The 20,993-nt window shown below is 39.4% G+C and overlaps 1 protein-coding gene across 10 annotated transcripts in view; it reads left to right on the top strand.

Moving 5' to 3' along the window:
* UBN2 (ubinuclein 2) overlaps positions 1 to 20,993 on the top strand; it is a 99,422-nt gene that overhangs the window by 25,104 nt on the left and 53,325 nt on the right. For all 10 annotated transcript variants that reach the window (XM_054560674.2, XM_054560676.2, XM_054560675.2 and 7 more), the window contains 9 exons: positions 1,659 to 1,796; positions 2,439 to 2,542; positions 4,430 to 4,919; positions 9,506 to 9,576; positions 12,569 to 12,698; positions 15,480 to 15,598; positions 16,426 to 16,539; positions 17,062 to 17,205; positions 19,199 to 19,249. In XM_054560674.2, the coding sequence (XP_054416649.1) occupies positions 1,659 to 1,796; positions 2,439 to 2,542; positions 4,430 to 4,919; positions 9,506 to 9,576; positions 12,569 to 12,698; positions 15,480 to 15,598; positions 16,426 to 16,539; positions 17,062 to 17,205; positions 19,199 to 19,249 (1,361 nt within the window). The remainder of the gene's footprint in view (positions 1 to 1,658; positions 1,797 to 2,438; positions 2,543 to 4,429; positions 4,920 to 9,505; positions 9,577 to 12,568; positions 12,699 to 15,479; positions 15,599 to 16,425; positions 16,540 to 17,061; positions 17,206 to 19,198; positions 19,250 to 20,993) is intronic.

A 20,993-nucleotide genomic window follows, 5' to 3' on the forward strand; every position in this document is an offset into this window, starting at 1 on the left:
CAGTCGTTTTATTTCTTTTTAATTCAGTGTGATTAAACTGGACCCTCTTCCTTTTTCCATTCTCCATATAATTGAAAAGGATACAGGTTAAAATTACAACTTTTGTACTTAGCCTTAATATTCTTACAGTAACTAATAAGATATGTGTATTCCTTGCCCATGGCAATGAAGTTTCCCTAAAAATCTGACTTTCTTAAAGACTAGTTAGATGATGTGAAGAACCTCGGAAGTAGAGGTCTGGAGATCCCAGGTAACAGATATCTTTCTACAATCAGATAAGTTCCTTTTTTCTTTCTTACTTTGAACACCTTCATTTGGTTAAGTTGTCCTTCACTTAGTGTTTGCTTTTTACCCATCTTTATCAGGTGAGGTAATAATAAACCTTAAGATCCAGCCTTTGGGAACATAAGTATGATTTAAACAAATTGAGTTCCTTGCTCCAAGCAAAGTACCTCCTCATTCTAGGTCCTCAAGTGTGTGCTTTCTGAACTGGGCAGTTGTTTTTCTATGCTATTCAATTCTTTTAAAATATGTGCTATTCTTTTTCTAAAATATATTTGCTATTTTCTTTCTTTTTCTTTTTCTTTTGAGACAGAGTCTTGCTCTGTCACCCAGTCTGGAGTGCAGTGGTATGATCTTGGCTCACTGCAACCTCCACCCCCCAGGTTCAAGTGTTTCTCCTGCCTCAGCCTCCCAAGTAGCTGGGACTATAGGCACCCACCCCACCACGCCTGGCTAATTTTTTGTGTGTGTATTTTTAGTAGAGATGGGGTTTCACTATGTTGGCCAGGCTGGTCTTGAACTCCTGACCTCATGATCCACCTGCCTTGGCCTCCCAAAGTGCTAGGATTATAGACGTGAGCCACCATGCCCGGCCTAAATTAAATGTTTTTAAAAGTTTTCTCCACTTAAAAGCGTACGGCTAAGACAGAAAAAATAGTTTCTGTTAAATAGAATGTTGTTGCTGTTTTTTGTTTTTTTAGACCGAGTTTCGCTTTTGTTGTGCGATGACGCAATGTCGGCTCACTGCAACCTCCGCCTCCCGGGTTCAAGGGATTCTTCTGTCTCAGCCTCCTGAGTTGCTGGGCTTACTACGCCCAGCTAATTTTTGGTATTTTCAGTCGAGACAGGGTTTCACCATGTTGGCCAGGCTGGTCTCGAACTCCTGACCCCAGGTGATCCACCCACCTCAGCCTCCCAAAGTGCTGGGATTATAGGCGTGAGCCACCGCACCCAGCCAGTTTTGTTATTCTTTATAAAATCTCCTTATGGTAGGAAATGAAATTTACTCCTTATCTGGACACTTAGTCATCTTTTTAAACTTGATTTCTCATCAGAACCATTTGTCATTAAGAATAGTAGCAATGGGAAGGGAAAAAAAAGAAATAATAGCAGTGATCCTTAAATTTTTCTTAGCAGGTGATATATTTAGAATTTACTTTATTATTTCAAAAGTTTTTTTCTTATACCAAATTATCAGAACTAATTTTTATTTCAGATAGTAACCTTTTCTAAATTTATTTTACAAACATCCTCATTGCAGTCTGTGTTGCAGTTAGGATTTAAGGGAGATGCTGCCATGGTGGATGAATTTCTTTGACATTTATAGAGTTAAAGACAATGGGATATAGCTGAAACTTTTTTGTTTTTTAATCTAGTATGATGAATTAGTTCCCGCTTCTTTAACAACAAAATATGGAGGCTTTTATATCAACACTGGCACTCTACAGTTTCGCCAAGCTTCAGATACTGAAGAAGATGATATTACAGACAACCAAAAGCACAAGCCACCCAAGGTGAGTTTATCAAACATTGCAACAGTAATGAGAATGTTCAGTTAATAGGATTTTTTTTTAATGTTACTTGTGTCACGCGTGTGAATGTAAGGAAAAGTAAAATACAAACCATTGTGTCATGAATATATAATTACATGCTTTAAAATTAACTTATGTAGATATGGGAAAATTGGTATTTACATCATAGAATTATATTTTCTTATAAAAACTTCTCTCTACAAATGTGGGCTAATAATTTACTGTTTCTGGGAGAAGGTTATATTTCTCGGATAGGTTAATACTAATAGCTGTTACCTTTCCTAAGATGTCGTTTTTAACAAAATCTATAGAATTTGTGTACATTGTCTTTGGGAAAGATATAGTGTCCTTAGATAAGTGTTTCTTGAAGTGTGGTCCAAAGACTTACTTATACCAGAATCACTAGAATGCTTGTTGAAAATGCAAATTATAAGGTCCTAACTCAGATAACTGAATCGAAACCGGAGGGGAGAGTGCTCTTGAACCCCAAGGATCTGCAGTTATAATAAACGATTGTAATGCACACTGACATTTGAGAAAAACCACTGCCAATGCTGGATTGCTAACATCAAAGAGTAAAGCATTGTTACTTACATAAGTGATCATTCTTTTATCATTTTGCAGGTCCCCAAAATAAAAGAAGATGATATTGAGATGAAGAAGCGGAAGCGGAAAGAGGAAGGGGAAAAGGAGAAGAAGCCAAGGAAAAAAGTTCCCAAACAACTGGGGTACGTTAAATTAAACCTAAGAAGGGAACTGGTGTCACAGTCTGACTGTCTCTCCCTTTAGAAAGATATACTTACCATTAACTAATTCAACCTAGCTGAGTCTAATTTAGTATGTTATTGACAAATATTAGTGACTTACATTTAATAGTATTGTAGTATTTGTTCTTAAGTAGAAGGCTTTGTCATCTTAGAGACTCATAGTGTTTTGGGTGAAATGCTCATTACTACTTTTACCAACAAGAACCAGTTTGAAAAGATATTATAAACATTGAAAAAACTGTTCTAATCTTTTGGTACTAAAACTAAGTTTAGATGCCTGGGGAATGAGGATTGGCAGTAGCCTATATGTAAACAATTTATGGTTGTTTTAATATTAAAAATTTTGATTTGATTGATTTGAGACAGAGTCTCACTCTATCACCCAGGCTGAAGTGCAAGTCGCACAATGTAGGCTCACTGCAACTTCCATCTCCTGGGTTCAAGTGATTGTTATGCCTCAGCCTCCCGAGTAGCTGGGATTACACCTGTATGCCATCACACCCAGCTAATTTTTGTATTTTTAGTAGAGAATGTTTTAGTAGTGAAACATGAGGGTTTCACCATGTTGGCCAGGCTGGTCTCAAACTCCTGACCTCAGGTATTCTGCCTCCCTCAGCCTCCCAAAGTGCTGGGATTACAGACATGAGCCACTGCACCCAGCCAAAATTTTCATTGATTTTATATAGCTATTCTTCTTTTTTTTTTTTCTCCTTGAGATAGGGTCTTGCTCTGTCACCCAGGCTGGAGTGCACTGGCACAATCATGGCTCACTGCAGCCTCAACCTCCTGGGATCAAGGGATCCTCCTGCCTCAGCTACCTGAGTAGCTGGGACTATAGGCGTGTACCACTATGCCTGGCTAATTTTTATATTTTTGTACAGATGGTGTTTCGCCATGCTATCTAGGCTGGTCTCGAACTCCTGGGCTCAAGTGATTCAGTAGCCTCAGCCTCCCAAAGTGCTGAGATTACAGGCATGAGCCACTGCACACAGCCAGTATATAGCTATTATTAATGATATTGCTGCTAAAAAACAAATAGAATTTCTCAGAAGCCTTACATCAGAAGAATAAAATATTTGTATAATGCAGTCAAAAATTACCAATTGCCTTGACTTCTCTGTGGCTTTTTTCACAGAGCTAAGGGAAAGACGCTTGTGAGAGGCTGAATTTTCTTACTCTACTTAGCAGTGGAGGTGCATCTGAATTTTGGGTTATCAATATCCATAAGATTGATGTAGGACGTATTTCTCCCCTCCTAAAACTTGGGATTACAGTCATTAAGAAATTAGGAGAAAAAATGTGTATATTACTAATGGTTGTCTTAAATGTTCATTATTTACAAGTAGACTTCTTTGGGAATGTAGGCTATAAGTAATCCCTTTTATTGAATGTATTGTTTTTCAACTTTATAACTTATTCATTTATTCAGCTAATATTTATTAAGTACCCTGCTGTATACAAGGCACTGACACAGGGTTTGGGTTGTATAACAGTGACTGAAACACGGGGCTGCCTTCAAGATGCTAGTAACTTTTTAGGTTCTGTAGTGCACATAGAAGCATTTAAGCCATAGGATTTAGAAAAGATTTCTAGGAGGAAGTAATAGCTAAACTGAGCTGTTTCCCCATTTTCTTCACTGTAATGGCCATTTACCTATTTGCCTTTCGTGGGTGACATTCCAGATTATACTGAAGAAGGTGCTATTGTAATATTATAAGTTAATAAGAAATTAAGAAAACTGCTCTGTCACCTGTCAAATGATTATTTTAATTCTGTGCCTGCTTATTTATGTGACACTTTAACCTTTAAAATCACACATAGCCTAACTGATCATTTTTTTCTTTGCAGAGTTGTGGCTCTAAATTCACACAAGTCTGAAAAAAAGAAGAAACGTTATAAAGATTCTCTTTCTCTAGCTGCCATGATTAGAAAATTCCAGAAAGAGAAGGATGCATTAAAGAAGGAGTCTAACCCCAAAGTCCCAATGACCTTGTCAACCCCTTCTCTGAATAAACCCCCATGTGCTGCTGCAGCACTGGGGAATGATGTCCCGGACTTAAATCTGAGCAGCGCTGATCCAGACCTTCCCATTTTTGTTAGCACAAATGAACATGAGCTGTTTCAGGAAGCTGAAAATGCCCTAGAGATGCTAGATGATTTTGACTTTGACAGATTACTGGATGCTGCTTCTGATGGTAGCCCCTTATCTGAGTCGGGGGGTGAAAATGGAACCACCACCCAGCCAACCTACACTTCTCAGGTTATGCCCAAAGTGGTACCTACACTCCCAGAGGGTCTACCTGTACTTCTTGAAAAACGTATCGAAGACCTTCGTGTAGTAAGTGTAATAATTCTCTTGCTTTTTATTTGCTGCACAAACATAAGAATTAATGCTTTTGTTTTCCACATAACACTGATATAATTGCTTTTGTTTTTTAAGATAAAAATAATAAATACAATCCCAACATTTTTATAACTTTTTATTTGCCATGTTTCCTTTTAGACCTTTCATTTTTCTTTCTTTCTTTTTTTTTTTTTTTTTTTTTTTAGTAGAGACGGGGTTTCACCGTGTTAGCCAGGATGGTCTCAATCTCCTGACCTTGTGATCCGCCCACCTTGGCCTCCCAAAGTGCTAGGATTACAGGCATGAGCCACCACACCTGGCGTTTTATTTTATTTATTTATTTATTTTTTTTTGAGACGAAGGCTTGCTCCGTTGCCCAGGCTGGAGTGCAGTGGCGTGCTCTGCTCACTGCAACTTCTGCCTATTGGGTTCAAGAGATTCTCCTGCCTCAGCCTCCCGAGTATCTGGGATTACAGGTGCGCACCATCTCCCCCGGCTAATTTTTGTATGTTTAGTAGAGATGGGGTTTCGCTATGTTGGCCAGGCTGGTCTTGAATTCCTGACCTCAGGTGATCTGCCTGCTTTGAACCTCCCAAAGTGCTGGGATTTCAGGTGTGACCCACTGCGCCCAGCCTAGACCTTTTCTCTTAAATAGAAATAACTGGCTGGGCATGGTGGCACATGCATGTAATCCCAGCACTTTGGGAAGCCAAGGTGGGTGAACCACTTGAGGTCAGGAGTTTGAGACTAGCCTGGTCAATATGGTGAAACCCTGTCTCTACTAAAAATACAAAAAAAAATTAGCTGGGCGTGCTGGCGCATGCCTGTAATCCCAGCTAGTCAGAGGCTGAGGCAGGAGAATTGCTTGAACCTGGGAGGCAGAGGTTGCAGTGAGCCGAGATTGCGCTACTGCACTCCATCCTGGGTGACAGAGCGAGACTCCATCTCAAAAAGAAAAAAAAAAAAAAACCCAAATAAATAAATAGAAATAATTATAGTGATAACATCAATAGAGTTGATTCTTTTATTATTAAACAACGGGATTCACCTGACTCCAGAGTAGGTGGCATAGGTTTTTTGTTATCCCATGTGGCCCCATCTCTACAATCTTAGTTTCTTTTAGGTTTTAAAAAGTGCTAATGATGTAATTCAGTTTTTTTCAAGGTGTAATTATTAATAATAGTTATCGTTTATTTAGCAAGAACCAATCCTGTGTGTTAGTTCCTTATTTATAAGATAGGGACTGTAACACCAACTTTTTTGGCTGTTACGAATGTTAAACATGGTGATGAGCATGAAGTCAGACACATGGTAGGCAGTAACGTGTATAGAAAATGAGACATCTCTTTCTGTCTCCTTTCTGTTACCTTGGAAATCACAGCAAGAATTAATAAACCTATGGATAATCAAAATACACAAGACATCCGAAGTATTTGCCTCATTTTGTGAATTTAGGAAGACAAATTATATGTATATATATCAAATATGAAAGAAGGGTATGTATGCTAAATTTCAACACTCTTTAATTGCCTACTTTATGCCAGGTACTAAATTGCATACCAAGGATACAAAGTTAAGTGAATTATAGCCGTACCGTCAAGGAGCTTATTTTTTAGTAAATAAATATGGAAACAGTATCTTGTTTTTTAAACTGTGGATTGAGACTTATCAATTGGTTTGGAAATCACAATAGTAGGTAAAGGCCAGCATTTTTTAAAAATGAAATTAAAATGGTCAGGCACAGTAGCTCACACCTGTAATCCCAGCACTTTGGGAGGCCGAGGTGGGCGGATCACCTGAGGTCGGGAGTTTGAGACCAGCCTAGCCAACATGGTGAAACCCCATCTCTACTAAAAATACAAAAATTAGCCCCGCCTGGTGGCAGGCGCCTGTAATCCCAGCTAATTGGGAGGCTGAGGTGGGAGAATCGCTTGAACCCAGGAGGTGGAGGTTGCAGTGAGCATGCCACTGCACTCCAGCCTGGGCAACCAAGCAAGACTCCATCTCAAAAAACAAACAAACAAAAAAAAAACATAGGAATATGTGCTAATACATCAAAAGTAGGTTCCAAAAGTATTGTTGTATGACATTTTTGTTTATATACATGTGTGACTACTGGATGACTAAATCTAATTTTCTATAACTAGGTCATATAAAAAGTCTTAAGGTTATAAAGTTTAAAATTCCATCAGAAATTCTTCTAGGTGTTTTTACTCAAAGGAAATCTATTTTTTATTCACATTAGGCTTTGGTAAGTACTATATGCATCATGAAGAGATTATAACTTAATTTGCAGTTTGATACCTTTTATGACCTGTGATGATGATTGAATCTAAAAATAGTACTAATTTATTATTCACATTACTTTTTAAAAAATATTGTTTTTGCCTTCACCAAATCATCAGTTAAGTGACCTTTTAAAAAAATCCTTTATTTCGACAGTTGTACTATCGATTCCGTATTACTTTACTTATTCACTATGTTTGGCTTTTTAACTTCCTCTTAGAGATTACCAACTCTACTGATTTTTTGTTGTTGTTGACTATATCTAAGGTTATTTTTTCCCCCAAAATACAGCATACTGCCTCCAGCCACACATTTCAGCTGGATCATTGACTGTATTCTGGTCAACGATCCTCATGGAATGTAGCTAACTCTATTAATAATTATGATGTCAGTGACTCCTTAAGGACAGAGTCATAGTCTGTCTTCTTGGATTCAAGTTAGATATGGCACCACATTCTTTTGTGTGCTCATAGAAGTCTGCAACTTCAACGTGGGTTGATCACACGATTTGGACTTTTTTTTGACCTACACTATTTTTGTTTGTTTGTTTTGAGACAGAGTCTTGCTCTGTCCCCAGGCAGGAGTGCAGTGGTGCGATCTCAGCTCACTGCAACCTCCACCTCCCTGCAACCTTCGCCTCCTGGGTTCAAGCAATTCTCCTCCCTCAGCCTCCCAGGTGGCTGGGACTAGAAGGTGCGTGCTACCACACCCAGCTCATTTTTGTATTTTTAATAGAGACGGAGTTTCACCACATTCGTTAGGATGGTCTTGGTCTCTTGACCTCATGATCCACCCGCTTGGCGTCCCAAAGTGCTGGGATTACAAGTGTGAGCCACCATGCCTGGCCTACACTATTTTTTAATTGATACATATAAGATGTAGATATTTTCGGGGTACATGTCATAATTTTATACATTTATATGATCAAATCATAGTAATTGGGATAGCCATCACCTTAAATATTTATCTTTATACCAGCAACATTTGAATTATTGTCTTCTAGCTATTTTGAAGTGTGCCATCAATTATTTTTAACTGTAGCTACCCTACTGTGACCTATACTGTTTCTAAATATCTTTGTATTTGATTCTAAAGACTCTTAACCTTGATGGGAATTTTTTTGTTTTTTCATATTCTTAGGATCACAATTTTTACAGATTTTTCAAATATCAGCCAGGCGCAGTAGCCCATGCCTGTAATCCCAGCACTTTGGGAGGCTGAGGCAGGAGATCAAGACCATCCTGGCTAACACGATGAAACCCCGTCTCTACTGAAAATACAAAAAATTAGCTGGCCATGGTGGCACACACCTGTAGTCCCAGATACTTGGGAAGCTAAGGCAGGAGAATCACCTAAACCCGGGAGGTGGAGGTTGCAGTGAGCTGAGATCACGCCACTGCACTCCAGCCTGGGCGACAGAGTAAGACTCTGTCTCAAAAAAAAAAAAAAAGAAAGAAAAAAATTTCTGTATTAAGCCTTACAAAAGATATTCATATTCTAATTCTTGGAATCTGCGAATGTAATTTTATATGGCAAAAGAAGGGTGGAATCTGTGTGTGATTAAGTTAAGGATCTTGAGATGGGGTTGTTATCCTAGATTAGCCTATGGCCCATAAATGCAATCACTTGTATGCTTAGAAGAGGGAGGCAGAAGGAGGTGTTATACACACAGAGGAGAAGGTAATGTGAAGGGAGAGCCTAGAGGGATTTGAGGTTGGAATGCTGTGGCTGTGTCCAAAAAATGCTGGCAGCCACCAGAAGCTGGAAGAGGCAAGGAACAAGGTCTTCTCTAGAGCCTCCGGAGGGACCATGGGCCCATTGACACCTTGATTTCAGCCCAGTGATACTGATTTTGGACTAAGGAAGGATAAATTTCTCTTTTTTTCAAGCCAAAAAGTTTGTGGTAGTTTGCTATAATAGCTGCAGGAAACTTACACAATACCCAGCTGAATTTGAATGTCTCAAATGGTTTTGCCTCTCTGTTCATCACAACTCATTTGGTGTTCTGCTGATAGGAGAATCTTTTTTTTTTTTTTCATTAGATGTTCATCTCAAAGTAAGTGTTTATTGCAGCAGGGCACAGTGGTACATACCTGTAATCCCAGCTACTTGGGAAGCTGTAAGGTGGGAGGATTGCTTGAGCCCAGAAGTTTGATACCAACCTGGGCAACATAGTGAGGCCCTATCTCAAAAAAAAAAAAAACAGAAAAAAAAACCTTTGAACACGTGTCCTAAGAATACAAAATAGAGTAATGGCCTATTTTGATTTATGATCATCTTTCTTGTTTCTTTAGGCTGCCAAACTTTTTGATGAAGAAGGAAGGAAAAAATTCTTTACACAGGATATGAATAATATTCTTCTGGAGTAAGTAATTTTCTTTAGAAAAAAGAAACCTTAAGAATGATTCATTAAAAAATGTAATAGGCCTTTGAGATACTGAGTGGTTGGCAAGTCTTGGGCATGAGTTCTTCCCCTTAAGCCTTACAGCATGTATGATTCACATATGTTTCTCAGCAAAATTATCTTTCTGTGTATATTGGTTTTCCTGGACCACTTAGGATAATCAAAGCTTCTAATAGTTACAACTGCCAGAGCAAGTGACGACTATAAAGGTTGGATATTAAGCTAGACTTAACGTACTTCATATCACCTTATATGAAAGTATCTTTCTGGGAAATGTTAGAGCGTTTATATACAGATTTGGCGTGATTTTCCATCTACTTTTATTACTTACACTGGGGAATAGTAATTCCATTGATATCTAGTGAGTTTGATTATAATTTGTACAAACTTTTATAGTCAAATGGAAAGTACAGTTTTATAAAGAAATTGTGGTTGTGAGGTAGGATAGAGATAATGTAGAGGAGATAGCAGTTAGATTGAGAATAAAAAGGTGAAGGTAGATATATAATATAGATTGTATTTAAATTAGCAAATTTTGTATTTAACTTAGCAATAATTTTGCACTCAGAGTTTGATACTAATGAAGCTGTAGCTTCTAAGGTTGTGGTCAAATAAACTGAACTTATAAACCTTGTCCTTGACTTAGATTTTAACCATTGTTTACAGGAATCAGGTATATAATTGGATGCAGAACTGGGCAAAAAAGTAATCAGGAGGAAAAAAGCAAATTTTAGCCCTCTCTGGTGAAAATAATGTTTGCTTATTCTTAGTGGCTTAGTAGTATCATGTATTATAGAAAGACACAGGAAAGGCCAGGCATGGTGGCTCATGCCTGTAATCCCAACACTTTGGGAGGCCAAGGTGGGAGGATCACTTGAGCTGAGGAATTTGAGATCAGCTTGGGGAACATAGTGAAACTCCATTTCTATAAAATATACAGAAAAATTAGCCAGGTGTGGTAGTGCACACCTATCATGTCAGCTACTCGGGAGGCTGAGTTGGGAGGATTCATTAAGCCTGGGAGATTGAGCCTGCAGTGAACTGTGTTCATGCCACTGTATCCCAACCTGGGTGATAGGGTGAAACTCTGTCTCCAAAAAAAAAAAACAGAGAGAGAAAGAGAGAAGGAAAAGGGAAATAAAGGGAAAAGGAAAGTAATATTTATAATACTATGATTTCCATCTTTTAAATACATAATGGAGACAGTTTCTCATGAGATGTGAAAAAGGGCTGATTGATCATTGCTTCTGATAATGCTTGTAATTTATTACTGTCTATTATTTTGGAGTGCTTAAAAATAGACTCAGAAAATGTATAACTTAGTCTGCTGCTAGTATGGTGGCAGAGGAGTTTCTCATTTCTGTTCCTAGTTACTTTTAACCAGGAATTTTCAGATGGAGTCTTTCTGCCTGGCAGCCAGGCAAATGCTTTCTATCTACACCACCTCCTTTTACCTAGCTCCCTTTAAAACCCCGGACTCAGTGAACAGTGCAGCCATTACTTGTCAGAGCTGTCCCAGATTCCATAGTCAGGGATCTGACCAACTCTTCTTTTTCTTTCCACCTGGGAACCCGAAGTGTGATCAGGTCCTTCTCTTGTGACTGAGGCTGTTCTTTTTTATTTTGCTCTTCTGTAAAAGGGAACAACTGTTTCTCTCCCGGGAGAGTCAAAAGACCATCCTTGGGACATAACATCTCAGATAAGCAGAGTATCAGCATTCCATTAACAGGCTTTCCTGTTTATTCCTCTCATGTCTATCTTAAAACGAATCTTCTCATTTTTTGAAGCCCATCTGCTTTTTATTTCACAGAGGGTATGCCTCCAGTTTCACAAGTACTAGTGTTCTGAGTTGAATTTTTTCCCTTTTAGTCACTTTCTTATTCCCTCAGCCTCTTTTTCCACTTTCCTAAACAAACATGTCTTATTTTCTGTATTGAGCTGCCCTTCTAAGAGAATATGGAACATGATCATTTAGAGTAGGAACTTCCATGAAGCTATCCAGTTGTATTGGTGATGCCTCGCCATTGCTTCCTTATACTAGGGAAAAAACAGATCAATTTGTTGGAATAGGGAACCCCCCCTTTTTTTTCCTGATTGAATTTGACCCAGATCAATAAATATACAACATGCTGATGATTTCCTTGCCTACTACCTAGAGCAGACGTTGCTCATAAATGTTTTTTTCTTTTTTCTTTTTTGAGACAGGGTGTCACTCTGTTGCCCAGGCTGGAGTAGTGATGTGCTCATGGCTCACTGCAGCCTTGACCTGCCAGGCAATTGCCAGTGGGCCGAGGGGTAGTATAATATCTCTTTGAGAAAAGGAGCTTTTGGTTAATTACAAATTTATTGTGCTTTACCTGAAAACATAGAGTTAGCCCCTGTAACCCAAAAAATATTTCCAGCTTGTTCATGGCTATAGAAGTTCTGCTCTTAAACTAGACTGATAGAATACTTTTATAGCATTACTATTTATTAGTATGGGGCTGGGTGCAGTGGCTCACACCTGTAATCCCACACTTTGGGATCAAAGGCCGAGGCGGGTGGATCATCTGAGGTCAGGAGTTCGAGACCAGCCTGACCAACATGGTGAAACCCCGTCTCTACTAAAAATACAAAAAACTTAGCTGGGCATGGTGGCGGGTGCCTGTAATCCTGGCTACCTGGGAGGCTGAGGCAGGAGAATCACTTGAACCCAGGAGGTGGAGGTTCCAGTGAGCCAAGACTGCACCATTGCACTCCAGCCTGGGCTACAAGAACAAAACTCTGTCTCTAAATAAATAAATAAATAAACTATATATTGCAATGGGTTTTTTTTTTTTTTTCCATGAAGAATACTGTTTAGGAAATCATGAAAAGATAAAATGAGAACAGGAACTGTCTTTGCTTTCTTGTCTGTACAATGCCACCTAAAATAAATTCTATACTGTTGATTGTTGTTAACTTTTTTGGCCAGCATTGAGCTACAGCTACAAGAACTAGGCCCTGTCATTCGCAGTGGTGTCTACTCCCACCTTGAAGCTTTTGTGCCATGCAATAAAGAAACACTAGTAAAACGTCTGAAGAAGTTACATCTCAATGTCCAGGTAAGAGGAAGAACAATAATGTCTACATCTTGGGTTTCATAACCTGTAAAGATACTTGTTTCTGTTTGGGGCCTTTGCACATTAATTGATTTATAGTCATATTGTATGTATTTAATAACCATAGGAGGTTATTAAAAGTATGTTGGATCCCCTGAAAAATAATTGCATCTTCAACAATTGTTAAGTTTAGATGAGAAATGTTTTCTATTGCATAGATTGTTGGATGTAAGTTAATATAGTAGGTATGCTCTGACAAACAGTATTTTTTAATATAAGTACTCACCTTTTTTTTTTTTCCTTTTGATACGGGGTCTTGCCCTGTTGCCCAGGCTGGAGTGCCTTGGCGTGAACATGGCTCTCACTGCAGCCTTAACCTCCTGGGCTCAAGCAGTCCTCCCACCTCAGCCTCCCAAGTAGCTAGGACTGCAGGCTGGCATCATTACGCCTGGCCATTTAATTTTTTTTCTGTAGGGATAGGGTCTCACTATGTTGCCGAGGCTGGTCTTGAATCCCTGGCATGTTTGAAGTTATTTAATATCCCTTTGGCTATGGAAGAAAGATATCTTATCCTTGCTTTTCTTTATATGGTTTTATCACATATATTTGTATCCCTAAACATTATATTTAGTTTTGCATATTTTTGAGCTTCATATATATAAAGAATTACTGTCTGCTTTCTTCTGCAGCTTGTAATGCTCAATATTGTGCACCTGAGATTCATCTTATGTCTACATATAGCTGAAATACTTTTTTTTTTTTTTTTTGAGACAGAGTCTCGCTCAGCCCAGGCTGGAGTGCAGTGGCGTGATCTCAGCTCACTGCAACCACCATCTCCCGGGTTCAAGCAATTCTCCTGTCTCAGCCTTCCGAGTAGCTGTGATTACAGGCACCCGCCATCATGCCCAGCTAATTTTGTATTTTAGTAAAGATGGGGTTTCTCCATGTTGGCCAGGCTGGGGTCTTGAACTCCTGACCTCAAGTGATCCGCCCAGCTCGGCCTCCCAAAGTGCTAGGATTACAGGCGTGAGCCACCGTGCCCGGCCAGAAATACATTCATTTTTTACTGCTGGGTACACAGTGTTCCGTTGTGTGAATATATCCCAATTAATTTGTCCATTTTACTACTTATGGATATTTGGGTTGTTTCCAGGCAGATAGGCTAAGCTAAATAATTCTTCAAAAGTAATCATCTAGGAACCATGATACTGGATGTTCACTTTTTAATTTTTTTTTTGAGACAGAGTTTCGCTCTTGTTGCCCAGGCTGGAGTACAGTGGCGCGATCTCGGCTCACCACAACCTCCACCTCCCAGGTTCAAGTGACTATGCTGTCTCAGCCTCCTGAGTAGCTGGGATTACAGGCATGCGCCACCACGCCCAGATAATTTTGTATTTTTAGTAGAGACAGAGTTTCTCCATGTTTAGTAGAGACAGGGTTCTCCATTCTCCAGGCTGGTCTCGAACTCCCAACCTCAGGTGATCCGCCTGCCTTGGCCTCCTAAAGTTCTGGGATTACAGGCGTGAGCCACTGTGCCTGGCCAGATGTTCACATTTTTAAACATAGGATTTTGTCATATGTGCTATAATATTTATTTACTGGTGTTCATGGAATAGGTTAATATGCACATTTTTAAACATAGGATTTTATGTTATATGTGCTGTAATATTTACTGGTGTTCGTGGAATAGGTTAATATGCTTATTTGTAATATTTGTGTTTTAAAAATCTTTTCTTTACCAAAAATCATATTTTAAAAACAGTTGTTTTGGCTGGGTGGCTCACGCCTGTAATCCGAGCACTTTGGGAGGCTGAGGCAGGCGGATCACTTGAGGCCAGGAGTTCGAGACCAGCCTGGCCAACACGGCAAAACCCTGTCCTACTAAAAACAGAAAAATTAGTTGGGTATGGTGGCACACACCTGTAGTCCCAGCTACTTGGGTGGCTGAGGCACGATAATCACTTGAACCCAGAAGGCGGAGGTTGCAGTGAGCCAAGATGGTGCCACTGCACTCCAGCCTGTGTGACAGCGAAACTCTGTCTCCAAAAAAAAAAAAAAAAAAATTGTTTCAGTGAAGAAAAGTAAAGTCTTATAATATTTCTGCACCTATGATGGTGATAAAAGTATGTTTTAAGTAGTTACATATATATACGGTTGCTTGTAAGATGAAAGTAATAAATTGGTTGATTAAAACTGTCAGGTGCAAACCTACTTTCTTTTTTGCCCTGAAAACCCACATGAATAAGAGTTTTTGGGTTCCTTTTACTTTGGCCTTGACCTTGCATTTTTACTTGCAGCCTAAGTCAAAGTTACTAACCATAACTGAGAACAGGATACCAACATCGAGTTGGTAGTCACCCAAACCAAACATGTGTCTTCGTGTTCCAGAGCAGTGTCTCTTCTTAGGGTACTGGTTTCCCATCATAATGGAGATTAACCAGTAGTAGTCTATACAAGTAGAATACAATGATTTTGTTTTCTGTTTTCTGTATGAAAGTGTCCACAGGGCATTTTTAAGAGTGTAACGGAACGCTATTAATAATTATGCTGGGCGACAGGGAAAAACTGGGACTCTTCTTGGCTAACTGGAAAATGTCATTCTAATTTTGTATCCAGTGTGTCTTATGAAAAGTCAGTGCTGTAGAAGAAATGTCCATATTTAGATATGCTAATATTTCAAATCTATAATTGGTATCTAAGACATAAATTTTATCTTTTGAGGACCTGCTTACAAGATTTTGTAAATATGTCTGATAAAAACTTCTAGTATGTTTTTCTTTTTAGGATGATCGTTTAAGAGAACCTCTGCAAAAACTGAAACTGGCTGTTAGCAATGTCATGCCTGAACAGCTATTTAAATACCAGGAGGACTGCCAGGCTCGTAGTCAAGCTAAGTGTGCCAAGTATGTATCTCTTCTATTTGGACTGGCTTTTGCATTTGAGAAGTGTATGTACATATGTATGTATGTATGTATGTATTTTGAGACGGAATCTCAGTCTGTTGCCCAGGCCGGAGTGGAGTGGTACGATTTCGGCTCAGTACAACCTCCGCCTCCCGGGTTCAAGTGATTCTCCTGCCTCAGCCTCACAAGTAGCTGGGATTACAGGCACGTGCCACCACACCAGGCTAATTTTTGTATTTTTAGTAGAGACAGGGTTTCACCATGTTGGCCAGGCTGGTCTCAAACTCCTGACCTTAGGTGATCCACCTGCCTCAGCCTCCCAAAGTGCTGGGATTACAGGCGTGGGCCACTGCACGTGGATGTGCATTTGAGAAGTACTTTTAGCTGTTCTGATGTTAAGTGGACCTCATTCTCAAGTAGAAATCCGCAAATACTGTTGACATGATATAATTGAGTATTTTGTAAATGGCACTCAGTTGCTTTGCAGTCAGAGACAAAAGGTGTCTGTTGATTGATTGTATGGAGGTGATCAAGCAAGAGCTGACACTGGTGAGAGATTTCACAACCCCAGCTTGACTGACTGTGGTTGAACACAAGTATTTTCTGACCTAAAAGATGAATGTTGGTGCCTTTACATTATAATCTGAAGTCCTTGTTTACCAAACTACTTTATAACTCCTTTCAAATTTGAAGTATTATGTGGAAAGGTAGATTCTGTCTTTACCCTCTCTTATAACATTCAATTAAGCAATTCAACAAGTATTTATGGAGCATATTATATAGGCAGTGTTGGGTAGAAAGTTTTGTAAGGTGTTTTTCATTTTTAGATTGCAGACAGATGAAGAACGAGAAAAAAATGGATCTGAAGAGGATGATGATGAGAAACCAGGAAAACGTGTCATAGGACCAAGAAAGAAATTCCACTGGGATGACACCATCAGGTAAGATTTAATTAGTTTTCACTTTTAATATATAATGCAGAAGTAAGATTCCTCATTTAAAAAAAAAACCTATAATAAATATAAAACTAGATTGGAAGCAACCAAAGATTAGTGTGTAGGAAAAAATTATTCAAGAGAAGATTAATTGGGCTCTAATATCCTCAGAGTATTATTGCTTTTATTTTCATATACACTGTAATCCTTTTTATAAACTAATCTAATAATGGAGTAAGTCATACTGGTTTCAGAAGGTGAAGTACTTTCAACTTATTTCTTCTTTAGCCGTCTTTCTCAATAGTATTTCTGTACCCCAAGTAGAGAACCATCCCTTTCAATCTTTGGTGCTTTGATTAAAGATATCAAAGGAAATTGTTTCATATTGCGGGTTTGACTGTGGTGCAATGAATGATATATGTTATTTTCTGAATTTTTCACATAATCTGTATTATTGCTGCCAAATGTATGTTCTTCTAAAAAAAAATTTCAAATTTAATTTTCAAATTTAATTTTCAATCTGTTTAGAACTTTGTTATGTAACCTTGTTGAGATCAAATTGGGATGCTATGAGTTAGAACCAAATAAAAGCCAGTCTGCTGAAGATTATCTTAAGTCTTTTATGGAGACAGAAGTGAAGCCCCTGTGGCCTAAGGGCTGGATGCAGGCAAGGTAAGAAATGTGACTTACTGGATCGTATTATTATTGCTGTTATTAAAGATATACATACACATACACATACGTGACATTGATTTTGCTAAGAACCTAATATATTCAGCATGCTGTCTAGTCATCTCAGATGATCCTTGCTTTGAAAACCTTAAGCACTTAAATGACAAAACAGTCGTGCACACAGAGATAGATGTAAAGGTGATATTTTACTTAACATTTTTTTTTAACACCCAATTTGCTAGTAGAGAAAAAGAGAGGAGGGAAGACTCCCAAATGGTTATGAAGTTTGGGAGAGGAGCTTCATATGGGTAACATGAAGATAAGGAACGTAATATGGGATTAGAGCATAGGAAAAGAGACACAGCCTTAGATTCTATTGAAAATAGTCAGTGTAGAGGTGGGGCACGGTGGCTTATGCCTGTAATCCCAGCACTTTGGGAGGCCAAGGCAGGCAGATCACCTGAGGTCGGGAGTTCAAGACCAGCCTGACCAACATGGAGAAACCTTGTCTCTACTAAAAATACGAAATTAGCTGGGCGTGGTGGTGCATGCCTGTTATCCCAGCTACTAGGGAGGCTGAGACAGGAGAATCGCTTGAACCCCGGAGGTGGAGGTTGAGATCGCACCATTGCACTCCAGCCTGGGCAACAAGAGTGAAACTCCGTCTCAAAAAAAAAAAAAAAAGAAAAAGAAAAAAGAAAATAGTCAGTGTAGGCCAGGTACAGTGGCTCGCACCCATAATCTCAGCATTTTGGAAGGCCAAGGTGGGAGGATCACTTTGAGCCCCAGGAGTTTGAGACCAGTCTCAAAAAATAAGTAAATAAATAAGAAAATATTCAGTGTAGAGAGATATCTCAAGAAACAAAGAGTCGCTCTGTTTAAAGTCTCAAGGGTTAAGTTAAGAATGTGGCCCGTTGCAGTGGCTCACACCTGTAATAGCAGCACTTTGGGAGGCCAAGGCTGGTGGATCACCTGAGGTCCGGAGTTCGAGACCAGCCTGGCCAGCATGGTGCAACCCTGTATCTACTAAAAATACAGAAATTAGCTGGGCGTGGTGGTGGGCACCTGTAATCCCAGCTACCCAGGAGGCTGAGGCAGGAGAATCACTTGAACTCGGGAGGCAGAGGTTACAGTGAGCTGAGATTGCGCCATTGCACTCCACCTGGGCAACAAGAGCAAAACTCTGTCTCAAAAAGAAAAAAAAAAAAAAAAAAGAGTCGCCGGGTCGCGGTGGCTCACGCCTGTAATCCCAGCACTTTGGGAGGCCAAGGCAGGTGGATCACGAGGTCAGGAGATCGAGACCATCCTGGCTAACATGGTGAAACCCTGTCTCTACTAAAAATAGAAAAAATTAGCTGGGCGTGGTTGGGGGTGCCTGTAGTCCCAGCTACTCGGGAGGCTGAGGCAGGAGAATGGCGTGAACCTGGGAGGCGGAGGTTGCAGTGAGCTGAGATCGCGCCACTGCACTCCAGCCTGGGCGACAGAGCAAGACTCCGTCTCAAAAAAAAAAAAAAGAGTTAAGTAAAGTAAAAATTAATAAGCTTGGCTAGTTCAACCCATGATCTTAAATTGCTCCATCTTCTATCAACAGAAAAGATCTGTTGGCCAGGTGTGGTAGCTCACCCCTGTAATCTCAGCACTTTAGGAGGCCAAGGGCCACAGTGAGAGGATTGCTTGAGGCCAGGGGTTCAAGACCAGCCTGGGCAGCATAGTGAGACCCCTGACTCTGCAAAAAGTTTTAAAAATTAGCTGGGCATGGTGGCACATACCTGTAATTCCAGCTTCTTTGAAGGCTGAGTTGGGAGGACCATTTGAGCCCAGGAGGCCTAGGTTATAGTGAGCTATGAATAAAACTCTCCATAAAATAGATTATTATTACTTGGTAAATAAGCAGTAATAGTCTATTGAAAATTAAATTACTTTAAAAAATAAAGCAATTATGTTATTATTGGCTATAAAGAAAATAATAATTGTATTCTTTAAATTTTTCCAGAATGCTTTTTAAGGAAAGCCGGAGTGTTCATAATCATCTTACTTCTGCTCCGTGAGTAAATGCAGACTCCAGATTGCTTCATTTATTCACATTATGTGCTTTAGTGAACAAAAGTATCATTTATTAAATGCTAGTTGGAATAGGACTTAAAAAGATCATTTTGACCATTGACTATTTAGACTTCAGAACACATTTATCTATTGAAATAATTGTCAGGCTACTCTCTAAACACCTACTAAATCCACACTGTGACACATAATGGCCTGGGATTCTGGTAGTAGGGAAGCGCGAAGGCTCAGGGGTTTTCCTTTGTTCCTGGGCCTTCTACCTGCCAGTCTTTTTCTCCACCTCTTAACGTCCATCTGCATTTGTAATCTACAGCCCTCTGTATCCTGAGTTTACCAGGACAGATCCATATGCACACCCGCCCTCGCTGCACTGCAGAGTGTTTTATTCCACAAAATTAACCTATTCTTGAGGTCTTCTGTTTAAAACTGCATATTTCCTTAGTGATGTGATTACTAGAGAAAGATCTTTTATCCCCCCCACATACAACAAAAAGGCAAGTTTTTTCTGTGGTCACCTTTTTGGTTGAATATTGGTCAATTCCAGAACAGTTTTATTTTTCCCTACAACTTAGGACTACTTCTCTGTAGCCTGCAAGGGTGGCATTAAGGGTTATTAAAGCCAGGCACAGTGGCTTGCGCTTGTAATCCCAGCACTTTGGGAGGCCGAGGCGGGTGGATCGCTTGAGCCCAGGAGTTTGAGACTGGCCTGGGCAACATGGCGAAACTCCATCTCTACAAAAACTACAAAAATTAGCCAGGCATGGTGTGTATGGTGTGTGTGCCTGTAGTCCCAGCTACTCAGGAGGCTGAGGTGGGAGGATGGCTTATGCCAGGGAGGCGGAGGTTGTAGTAAGTGGAGATCGTGCCACTGCCCTCCAACCTGGGGGACAGAACAGACTTTGTTTCCAGAAAAAAAAAAGGGGGTTATTAAAATATAAAATTAGCAAGTTACTGAGAATTTACTGAACACTCTAATTCAGTATTCTGCTGAGAGGTCTGTTTAATGTCTTTTGGGCAACATTATAAAATTCCTACTCCCCTTGTATGCAGTTATATAGGAATTTTTTAGTTTTTAGGAAGGACACTTCATTATTACAGTTGACCCTTGGAACAACACGGGAGTTAGGGATTTCACCCCCTCATCCCACACAGTCAGAAATCCATGTGTAACTTTCAACTCTCCCAAAACTTCACTGCTAATAGCCTACTGTTGACCCGAAGCCTTACTGATAACATAAATAGTTCATGAACACATTTTATATGTTTTATGTACGGTATACTGTATTCTTACAATAAAGTAAGCTAAAGAAAAGATGTTAATAAGAAAATCATAAGGAAGAGAAATTGTATTTACTATTCATTAAGTGGAAGTGAATCATCATAAAGGTCTTCATCCTCAGGAGTCAACCCTATATCAGAGATGCATTGAGTTGATTGTGGTTTTTGGTTCTTACTTTTTTTTTTAGTATAAATTCTAAGTAGTTTGGTTTCATATATTACAGGTTTACTTTGTTGCAAGGGTTTTTGTTGTCTTTGAAATAAATTTTATATACATATGTAGATGTTTGTGTCAGTAGTATTTTTGGCTTTAATTTCCCTATACAGTAGTCCCCCTTATCCTCAGACAATATACTCCAGGATGCCTGCAGTGGATGCCAAAACTGCAGACAGTACTGAACCCTACATAGACTATTTTTTCCTATACATACATTCCTATAATAGATTTT

This window comes from Pongo abelii, chromosome 6 (genome assembly GCF_028885655.2).
Source record: "Pongo abelii isolate AG06213 chromosome 6, NHGRI_mPonAbe1-v2.0_pri, whole genome shotgun sequence".
NCBI lineage: Eukaryota > Metazoa > Chordata > Mammalia > Primates > Hominidae > Pongo > Pongo abelii.